A 10,769-nucleotide genomic window follows, 5' to 3' on the forward strand; every position below is an offset into this window, starting at 1 on the left:
AGAGAGAGAGAGCTGTGCATGAAGTGTGATTTTTATCGTGGTGGAAGCAAAACAGCAAAAGTCAGAGGGAATTCATGACGACATTGATCAAATGTGAAGCTAGTTTGCTGCTTCTTTTGCTGCTGGCTCGGCGAATTTTGGTTGGAGAGACAAAACCTGCAGCTCAGAATCAGCACAAAAAGACGGAAACACAGCGCGGACCCGACGCATCAGAATCGCTAAGCTCCGACAGCGTGTCTGTGTTCGGGCCGTGGGGTGAGAAGCCGAGAAAGACAAAGCTGATCCTGATGCGTCGGGTCCGCTCTGTGTTTGCGTCTTTGTGTGGAATCCGTTAATGAATTGATATCGCTTTATTCAAGCTACTCACCTCTCTCTTCCACCTGCACTTTCAACTGGACCACGGCCAATCAGAGAGGTCCCGCCCCTGACTATCTCTGATTGGTTTAGTCCACGATAGGGGCATAATGTGTGTCTGTTGTTGACCACACGGAGAGTTGCAGAGATTTTTTTTTTTTTTTTTTGTTACCCGAAAATATTTGGTCGCACCGGTGCGACCAAATATTTTTTTTTTTAGTCGCACCACTGAAAAATTTGGTCGCATTTGCGACCAAATTGGTCGCACTCTAGAGCCCTGGAATAGCTTTAGTGTTTTGTTTTTTTTTTAAACTTGAGTATGAACAACAGTTTTATTGATTAAAAAACACACTATATCGGATTCATATCGGTATCGGCAGATATCCAAATTTATGATATCGGTATCGGACACAAAAAAGTGGTAACATACCATCTCTAACACCAATACGTAATATCAGATCGGTCCATCTCTAATACATACCTGATATGAACAAAAATATTGGGCTGTTGCATAGCTGCACAGCACTCGAAACTCATGCCTTGAAGCTCTGGCACAGTTTCTTTGCTGATATTAATACCAAAGGGAGTTTAGGACTCTGCAGTGTGATTCCACTTCCACTTTGCACTAATATCACTTACAGTTGGTCATGGAATGTCTAAGATGGAATAAATTTAACAAACTGACGTGCTGCAGCGGTGGCATCCTATTTATATACCACACTTGACTTAGGTAAGCTCTTTAGAATGACCTGCTCTTTCACAAATGTCTGTAAAGGCATGGCTAGATGCCCAATTTTATATACCTGCTATTTTGCAAATGCTAATTATCTAATTACAGGAATATGAGAATAGGTCATTCAAACATTTCCTTTGCCTTGTTTCTCTTAAACTGGGTGTATGTCTTAAACACGGTATAATGATTTGTCAACATCACCTAAGCTATTAATAGAAGACACACAACTGCTACTTAACACTAGAAAAGATTAGGCTGTGATGTGCCACAAGTATCTGAGGCAACATTATGTCAGCTGGTGGTACAGGGGCTGAATCAGCCCACTCCCACACCACCAACCCCAATGTCCCTAGACTGATTGGCACTTTCCAGCTCTGTGTTTGTAAGGTAATTGTTGTTATTTGTTTTTTATGTTGTGTGTGTTTATTATTGGGTGCATTTCTATGCATTTCATTTCTATATAAGGTGCAATTTGAACATGCACCAAGAAAAAAAAAGGAAAAATGAGAGGCGGCGCACTTATGTGTGTGGAGCCAACCCCTTTTTTGACCTCTTTGTCTCTCTTCATTTTTAAAAAAATTTTGGCAAGTTTGGAGGCTCAAAGGAAATCTGATGCTAAACACAAACAAATAGAAGCTGCTATAAACTCTAGAACGGAAATGCATGCAATGCAGACTGCTCTTGCTGAGTCAGATGCAAAAATTAGACGTTTTGCAAAAGTATAGCTATATACAGAACACTCATGATCACATCAGTAATGCTGATAAAGGGGACTTTGAACCCCACAAAGATGCTGTACCTGAGTCATAATAGCAGCAGATTTTAACAGCCTCTGGGACTTCACCTAGCTCTGAGCAAGTGCTGCCCCCTGTTTTCCAGCCTTCAGCAGAACTTGCCTCACCCAGGGTCAGTGATACTCTGGGCTTACATTGAGTTTTTTTAACATTAGCTTGCTGAGTGATCGCGTTGCACAAGCTATCAAACACCGGACCCTCACCAAAGTCAACATTAAACCAAGCTGATGTTCTTGGAGGAATTTCTCAGTTTTCAGTGATCCAAAACTCTGTTTGTGTGTGGACAAAAGGCCCAAATGTATAGAAAAAGCTTTGTTTTCAAAAATACCGGTGTACGTGTGGGCGTAGCCTGTCTCCAAGCAGTCTCAAGAGTGTGGTAGAGATACCAGGAGACAGCCTATTACATGAGTATGAATAGCCTATCCCCTATGAGTACAGTATAAAACTAGATTCTTTTAAATAACCATGTCATATTTTTGCAGACAGGAAGTGACCACTTTGCAGTTCACAATTCACAAGACAAGCAAGTTATGAAGTGCAAGCTCCACCAGCTGTTTAGGTTTTACATATTAGAAATTACTGTGTTGACCTGATGTGCTAAGTATAACTATATTGATATTTTTTAATTGATATTTTGAATCTTGTTAGATATGCTCTCGCTTTTTTTCTATAAACAATAAAAGAAAATACAGTGAGAAGTACAAACAAGTTGAGGAACAAATTCATGATGAGTTTCTCAATTTTAATTTAATGGATCAGATTTTTACATTGTGCATGCAAAAACTGATTACTGGGTCTCCATACTGAACTTAAAGAGTGGTCTCATGTACAGTTTTGAATAAGAAAATCTGCACTCTGTAAACATTTTTTTAAAATCCAATAAAAGTTGAGTAATAAAAGTTATTTCAATGCATTTTCATGGACTAGTTAATACAGAAAACAATCCAAATTTGTTCTGACAATACATTATTACATATTACATCTTCATTGTCTTTGTAGTTACAAAACCATGATCAAGAGGATAAGGACATACCATCCAAGTGGAGATCAGAGGAAGAAATGGCAGCAGAAGCTTCAGATCTGAGGAAACAGCTCTAGAAACCTGAACGGTAAAATGGAAAAACCAATAAAGTCAGTAATTCAATAAAGGCAGCACCGCCATGAACATAAAGTTGACATTTGCAATGTAAAATATAATTAAAAATATAATTGTATTTTATTTGAGTTAATTTGATTATATGTATATTAAATCCTCAAAATCTTTGCTGAATTATGCTGTATATGAAAAGTCAACCAAAAGAAATCTAACTTGTTGCTGAAATATAAAAGCTACACAGTGAATGAATGTTTTTTTCCTCCTAAGTTCAACAGTATTGTACAGATGAAAGAAGGCAGTCACTGACATTTCTTTAATGAAACACTGAGGACATGTGCTTGAAAAAAGTAACCAAGGTTCCTTACAGTATTACTGTATTATAGAATTTGTGTAGTATCTGTATTTGGACACTGTGCTTCACAGATTTTCAGGGCCAAGTACACTGACTTCACTTTTGCCTGAATCTAGTATTTGAAAATAAAGGCCCTTCTGTCATTTATGTCTTACGAAACAGCTTGCAGCTTAACTAGGTTTTTTGTGTCATCATGCTTCATAGATACAGTTTCTTTGAGTTTGGCAGTTTATTCCCTCCTGGGTATCAAAGTGTACAAATCTTGTAGAATACTCCAGAAGACTCAAATGTAGTTGCTAAAGGGGCTCAATTAACAGTCTGAATGATTTTCTAAATAAGTTTTCAGATTGAGTGAGAAAAATTCCTTTATTAACATTTATAAAAATAAAATGTATTAAAATATTTACTAGATTATATAACAATTATTTAAATCAGTGACCTAAATTTGCACAACAAATATAAGGTTGTCAAACATTATGAAATAACTGCGTGAATATAGGAAAGACTCTTGTGGGCAAACTATTGGAAACATGCAGACTTTGTAAGCTATTGAATAAAAATGAGCAATCACCAGTTACTAATGTTTGTGGATTGGACTGCCATTTCATTAGTTTGGAACATACAAAAATGGTATACAAATGTGTGTCTCTTTGTCATACAACAAAAAGTTGTAAGGATTAAAACTGTGTTTTCTCTAAGTATCATTTTTGACTTTGCCCACTTGAGAGAGAGCGAGCGAGAGAGAAATGTAACAAAAACTATGTTTATATTAGTCTTCAGCGCTCCTTTCTATGTTCCAGTGCCAGGGTCCACAGTGGCCAGATAATTGTTCAAATCCACTCATCGAAACAAAAGAATCCACATGAAATTGAATATTAGTGAATATTAATGTATCCATTTTTTTTAAAATAAAGTGTAAATAAAGCTTTTTTTGTCACTGACCACCATAAACAGTAAATAGTGTTAATAGTGGTTAAAGCTGTAAAAAGTGTGATTGAAGTTAATACTTGTAGTGACTTACATCTACATCCTCTTTCAATTCTAAGGTTTTATGTATCATAAAAAAAATATGTGAAAAATTAAGTACACTCTCACTTTTCACCACAGGAGTTAAGAGGGTACGTAGCAGCCAGGTGCTAATCAAATGCACCTGATCAACTAGTAAATGGACTGGTTCTTATATAGCGCTTTTCTACTCTGTCTGAGCACTCAAAGCGCTTATACAACTAATTCATTCACCCAATCACATCTTCTAAGCTAAGTGCTAATTATCTAACATTCATACACATTCACACTCCGATGGACGCATCGGAGAGCAACATGGGGTTAGTATCTTGCCCAAGGATATTTGGTACGCAGACTGAAGCAGTCTGGGATCAAACCACCGACCTTGTGGTTAGTGGCTGATCTGCTCTGCCAAATGAGCTACAGCCACCCCACAGTAAAAATACATGTTTTGGCAGTTTGCTAGTCTGAAGCATTCAGGTGTGTTGACAGATTGCGGTGGATGCCATCAGAAGTCTGGAAAAGAATAAGAATGAGTGATTATGCCTTCAGATCAGCTAGCCTAGTCTTCGCTAACATACACATGATAAATCGACAGCAAATTGCTGTAGATTTGGGCTTAAAAGACTATAAAATAATACCAGAAGTGTAGGACGCCTCCCTCCCTGACATGTTGAATGGGTTCTGCTGTAGGTTTGAAGCAATGAGGGAAGAAAAAAAGAAAAAAAATATTCTACCTTATGGTGAGCAGGTGCTGAGATTGTATACAGCTGAGTGGAAGAGAACACTAAGAAAGGCCAACCTGCATGAAGCTGCAGAACCTGGTATTGAAAGACCTCATTCACTTCCTCATTCCTTCCTTGTTCATTCAGTGGGCCGGTTTCAGTTATTGTGCAAATGTCCTTTGAAAAGATAAACCCCCGTGTAGACATAGAACAGAATAAAAACCTGGCTAGACATAAAACAGGCACTATTCAATAATACAGAGATTTCAGACCTTCCAACCACACATACAATTCACTATTAACCTTTTCCCTTGTCACGTCTCGCTCTCAGAAGGAACAGTGGATATATTGGGGAAAGAATGTTGAATATGGAGCTGCCAACTAGAAAGAAAAGATGAAGGTAACAGAAGATTTATGTAGTAAAAATTGACATGCAGTTGGTGAGACAAAACAGCATGCTAAGACTAAGCTTAGATGGAGACAGAAGATCCACTGTATTGACCTCTAAAGGAAGGAGCCAAAACATATGCCTTGATATATATACCTTGGCAGACAACCTGAACAGGAACAAGTAGTAAATCGAGGGAGCAGTGTACTCAAAATTAATAAACTGCCAAAAGTATTCACCCACCCGTCCAAATAATGTAATTCAGGAGTTCCAATCACTCCCATGGCCACAGGTATATAACATCAAACACCTAGACATGCAGACTGCTTAGACAAGAAGACTACAGACAAACATTTGTAAAAGAATAGGTCGCTCTCAGGAGCTCAGAGATATGATACAGCTCTGTGCCACAAAGGAAGCTGTGAAATTTCCTTGCTAATAAATATTCCAATGTCAGCCGTTAGGCATTATAACAAAGTGGAAGGGATGGAGAATGACAGCAATTCAGCTATAGAATGGCAGGCAACTTAATATCACAGAGTAAGGTCAGTGGACGTTGAGGCAGGTCGTTAACTTTCTGCAGAGTCAGTCACTACAGACCTCCAAATTTCATGTAGCTTTCAAATTAGCACACAAACAGTGTGTAGAGAGCTTCATGGGATTTGTGTCCATGGCCAACCAGCTGTATTCAAGCCTTACATCACAAAGCGCAGTGTAAAGAGTTGGAATGCATTGGTCTAAAGCACACCACCACTGGAAACTAGAGCAGTGGTGTTGTGTTCTCTGGCATGGTTAATCACGCTTCTCTTTCTGGAAATCCAAAGGATCAGTCTGGGTTTGGCAGTTGCCAGGAGAACGGTATGTGTCTCACTTCACTGTGCCAAATGTAGTTGGTTGTTTTTCAGTGGTTGTGCTCACCGCCCCAGTTCCAGTGGAAGGAACTCCTAACGCTTTAGCATATCAAGACATTTTGGACAACTTCATGCTCCCAACTTTGTGGGAACAGTTTGGGGATTGCCCCTTCTTCTTCCAACATGACTGTGCACCAGTGCACAAAACAAAGTGTATAAATGGATGAGTTAATTTGGTCTGGAAGAACTTGACTGGCCTGCACAGAGTCGTGACTTAAACTTGACAGAATACCTTTGGGATGAATTAGAGCAGAGACTGTGAGCCAGGCCTTCTCATGCAACATCAGTGTCTCACAAATGCACTTCTGGAAGACTGGTCAAAAATTCTTGTCAACACACTCCTAAACCTTGCAGAAAGCCTTCCCAAAAGAATTGAGAACTATTTGGGTGGACGAGCAAATACTTTGGACATGTGTTTACAATTAGTAAAACTTGAGCTGATAGATCTCATTGTCAACCAAGTAAAATGAAAAATATGAAATAACAAATCTGTTAAGATAGAATAACTATAATAAATATTACTATAAATGTACCACTTTCAGTTTCCTTTCTGAACACACCTGTAATGTACAGATTATAAATCGTACTAAGTTGCAAAGTGAGGATTGGTGACAAAACCAGGGTTTTTAACCAATAAAATATTTAACTTCATTGCTTGTGACTGTTGTTCATTTCGTTGCTTTTTGGAGCTGATAGTAGACTACTTTTAGAGCACTATTGTAGAAGAACAGTGCTGTGAAAGAGAAGAAGCTGGAGGATGACACAGGTAAGATCTAGATTAATGAGAAGGATCAAGCAGCAATTTCATTAACTGCAGGTGACATCAATCATCTCATTTTAGCCAAGCTTAACCGCAGCACAGGAGAACATCTTGATACAACACTTTATTTTGATAAATGATGTTTATGAGTGAAGGAAAAAATTTAATTTAGACTTAATTGTTTGCACGTGAATCAGGGCTGAAACAACAAATTTGTAAACAGTGGCTTTGTGTTAACTGAGATCTGCATTTTCTGTTAAAAAAAAAAACACTCTCATTTATCATTAGTAATCACCTTGGCCAACATGAGAGAACAATTTTGTCGTGGTCCGAGCGATAATTTGCCACAGTTCCTCTCACTGGATTCACACCACCCCACTCCATGCTCTGTTTCCCTGGAAGGACGTCTTCACCATACATACATTCCTGCCCGAATGGGGAAAGAAAAATAGAGAGAGGAGAAGGAAAGAGAAAAAAAGACACTGAATACTTGCTTGATCACCTGCTGAAAAAAACAAAAACCCAACACAGTAGGGAAACCACAGCAAAAACCAACATAACCATAAGTGACAGTAAAAATAATTCATCTTAAATGTTACTAAGCAGAATACAGGACTAACAATGCATGATATGTTTAGAGGCAGCAGCCAATCAAGAAAGTGTGTGTCTGTGAGTACCTGTTTGTTGTACACCTGTGTGAACACTTGTGTGTGCACCTGTGTGTGTGTGTGAGCGTGCTTGCAGTCAGCTATGCCAGAGGAGGCTGAGGCCCAGGCCCAGAGACCTGAGACCCAAGGGCCCTCCACACTCTGGAAGGGGCCCGACCTAACATGGAGATACACAGTACTGAACGCAGTACACGCACTCACACTCCCCATACATACTCTATACTCCCAGGTTCAGGAACCAGCACCCCCAGAGGAGCAATCCGCCCCCAGACCCAGTCCCCTTTACTCTGGGGCGGAGACAAGCAAACTACTCCCGGTCCTGCAGCAGCACAGAAACGCACCAGCCAAGACCCCTGCCAGACGACCAGCTCCTCCTCTTGGCCCCTGCCCCAGATAGCGAACAGAGTGTTGTGTGAAGACCCCATACGTCACTCCGCCCACTCATATGTGGTGCTGATGTGTGCTGTTCTAAAGTGCATTTAAAACAGTTATCTGCCAGATAACAGCTTGTGTCAGTACGGCCCCTTCCGAGAACCCTCAATGTCTACATGTATTTAAAATTGAGAAGTGGGCACCGGCACCAGAGGTGAGGCTGAATAAACAGAAACCTGCCCCTAGGGAACCCCCGAAAATCATACCCATACCCACCCCTACATCAACTACAATAACGAAGGCGGGACAAAACCACGACCTCATGAGAATACATTTTTAGAATATCAACAAATTTTCCTTTGAATACGTATTCCAATTCCTTTACAGTTCGGGACGTTAATCATGTTATTGTTCCGTAGTATGTCAGGGTTGTTCCAAATGGTTGTGTTTGCTTGAGATGAATGAAGACTCAGTCATGTTTAGAAAATCCCACCATGCTGCCAGAGAGGAGCTGATGTTGATGCTTTTGAAGCATACATGCTGTTTGGTGTTTGAGCTAATGAATGGTAGGTGCCATATCTCTATATTACTGTAAAGTACTGTGCTACCATTGCCACAGTAGTGGTCCTGTGGTAATGGTCCTGTGCTACAAAGGACCATTAACTTGGTTCTTTGTAGCACAGGGGTGTGTCTTTCCAAAGGAATTTAAAAATATATGATTCCAGAGATCTAAACCAGTATATTGATGGTTTACAACACCATCAGTTTCATGAAAGCGACCCCTCCCATGAGTGATATGGCGAGAGAGTTCAATGTAGCTAGATTGTCTTCTACTTCCTTTAAAAGTGAGATGTGGTTTAATTCAGTTAAATCTACAAACGAAGGGAGACATTAATGCCTAAATATTTAATTTTTCCAGATTGCAGTGGTTTAGAAGAAGAATTGTGGAATTAATCAATTAATCGGAACAACTGTAGATTTTAACTAGAAAGCGAAAATTTCAGAAGAAATTTTATGTGTGCCTATGCCGCTGCTAATCACTGTAGTTGCCATTCATACGGCTACAGAGAGCAAAACTCAGAAGAGCAGCCATTCTCCACCATGAACTATGGTAAAAACAAACACCGCTCACGCTTCACAGATGACAGCTTACAGTTTTGTGTAAAGATGAAGTTACTTCATTACAGCGCCGATTTGCAGACGCTGTGCACACAGGTTCATGAGCAGAAGTCCCATTGTACCACGGCAGACCCGACAATGTTTGCATGAACACGCTTTGAAGCATTACATTATGGACCACTTTTCACACATGCATTCACTTTTTGTTTTTTGTTATTTTTACACAGTGTTCTGAATTATGAACAATGGTCTACAGCCAATCTTGTGTATTATTATACAAACTTTGGTTGTAAGATGCCCTACCTGGCCCCCTGGCAAAAGCTTTGCTAGATCCGCCCCTGCACAGTTACCAGCTGTCAGCTAAAAAAAAAAGGAGCTTGGTGTTTATTTCTCTCAGAAACAGTTTATGACTTCCCTTCAACTCATTCATGTCACCTAAAAAAAAGCTAAACCTGTTTCTCCATCACCAGTTCAGCTCTGATGATTCAGTAAAGTCATCTCCTGGTTTCGACCAGCCGCTTCTACAGCTGTGGCTCCAGCAAACATCAGCTGATACTAGAAATTAAAATCAAATGAATTCTAACAACAGCTGATTAAGCTTAAACGTGCTGCTGTTGTTTAGCGCGATAAACAAACAAGAGCGAAAAGCCGATCATTGATCAGTTTCATGATTGAAGTTGCAACAGGCAGAGAATGACAGGGGAGGCTTCGTAACGACAGAATAAATCGTAATATTTTCTCTGAATGTGGCACGGTTCCGTTTGTACGGCAACTCTACGAACTAACCATTATGACTAAAATAAAGTCCAACGTCAGTTACTTCGCGCGCACACAGCTGTATATAAACTCCGTCGTGCTAGCTAGCACGCAGTACGAGTTATTGTAAGTGATTGAAAAAGTCAGCACAACGAAAATAAACTACACCTAAACTCGGTTTATATCTGACCCAAATAGAGTGCAGGTCATAACTTCTTACCTGAAATTCAGTTCACCTCACGCTCCTGCCTTCGCTTTCCCTGATCCACGATTGACCTTCGCGTTAGCAAACACCGGTCGATCTGCGGTCGCGGCATGTCCTTTCTGTCATACACCGGTGGATAGCTGCCCACTGTTGTAGCTCCGCATTATAGCACCACCAAACAACTCAGTTATTTTTTCCACATCCAGCTGTAACTCCAATTCTGTGCGAGCATTTGCGAGAGACCGGGGAGGTGAAAGGAGAGAGAGAGTCCCCTCGCTGTCCATTTGCAGCCAAGTGCGGCAGCTAGCTAGGTAGCCGGCTAGCTGTCAGGCAGGACCGAGGTCGTCAGAGCACTGTCGCTAATAATGGGATGTCTTGATAAAACAAGCAGATATTTGAAGTTTACACACCTACATTCTCGCCTGAAAATATCTTAAAAGTTTATTTTGTGACCTAGAAACACTAATAAAAGACATAAAACGAAGTGGTGGCCGCCATTGTTTAACTCGGCAGAGGTGTGCTATGAATTGT

General features: G+C 40.1%; 1 protein-coding gene across 1 annotated transcript in view; it reads left to right on the plus strand.

The window, feature by feature from the left end:
* Positions 1-3,476, plus strand: part of fhit (fragile histidine triad diadenosine triphosphatase) — a 220,965-nt gene extending 217,489 nt beyond the window's left edge. The window contains exon 7 of the mRNA XM_039612155.1: positions 2,881-3,476. Coding sequence (XP_039468089.1) covers positions 2,881-2,979 — 99 coding nt within the window. The 3' untranslated portion in view covers positions 2,980-3,476. The remainder of the gene's footprint in view (positions 1-2,880) is intronic.
* Positions 3,477-10,769: the final 7,293 nt, after the last annotated feature.

The sequence above is a fragment of the Oreochromis aureus genome, linkage group 5, assembly GCF_013358895.1.
Source record: "Oreochromis aureus strain Israel breed Guangdong linkage group 5, ZZ_aureus, whole genome shotgun sequence".
Taxonomy (NCBI): domain Eukaryota; kingdom Metazoa; phylum Chordata; class Actinopteri; order Cichliformes; family Cichlidae; genus Oreochromis; species Oreochromis aureus.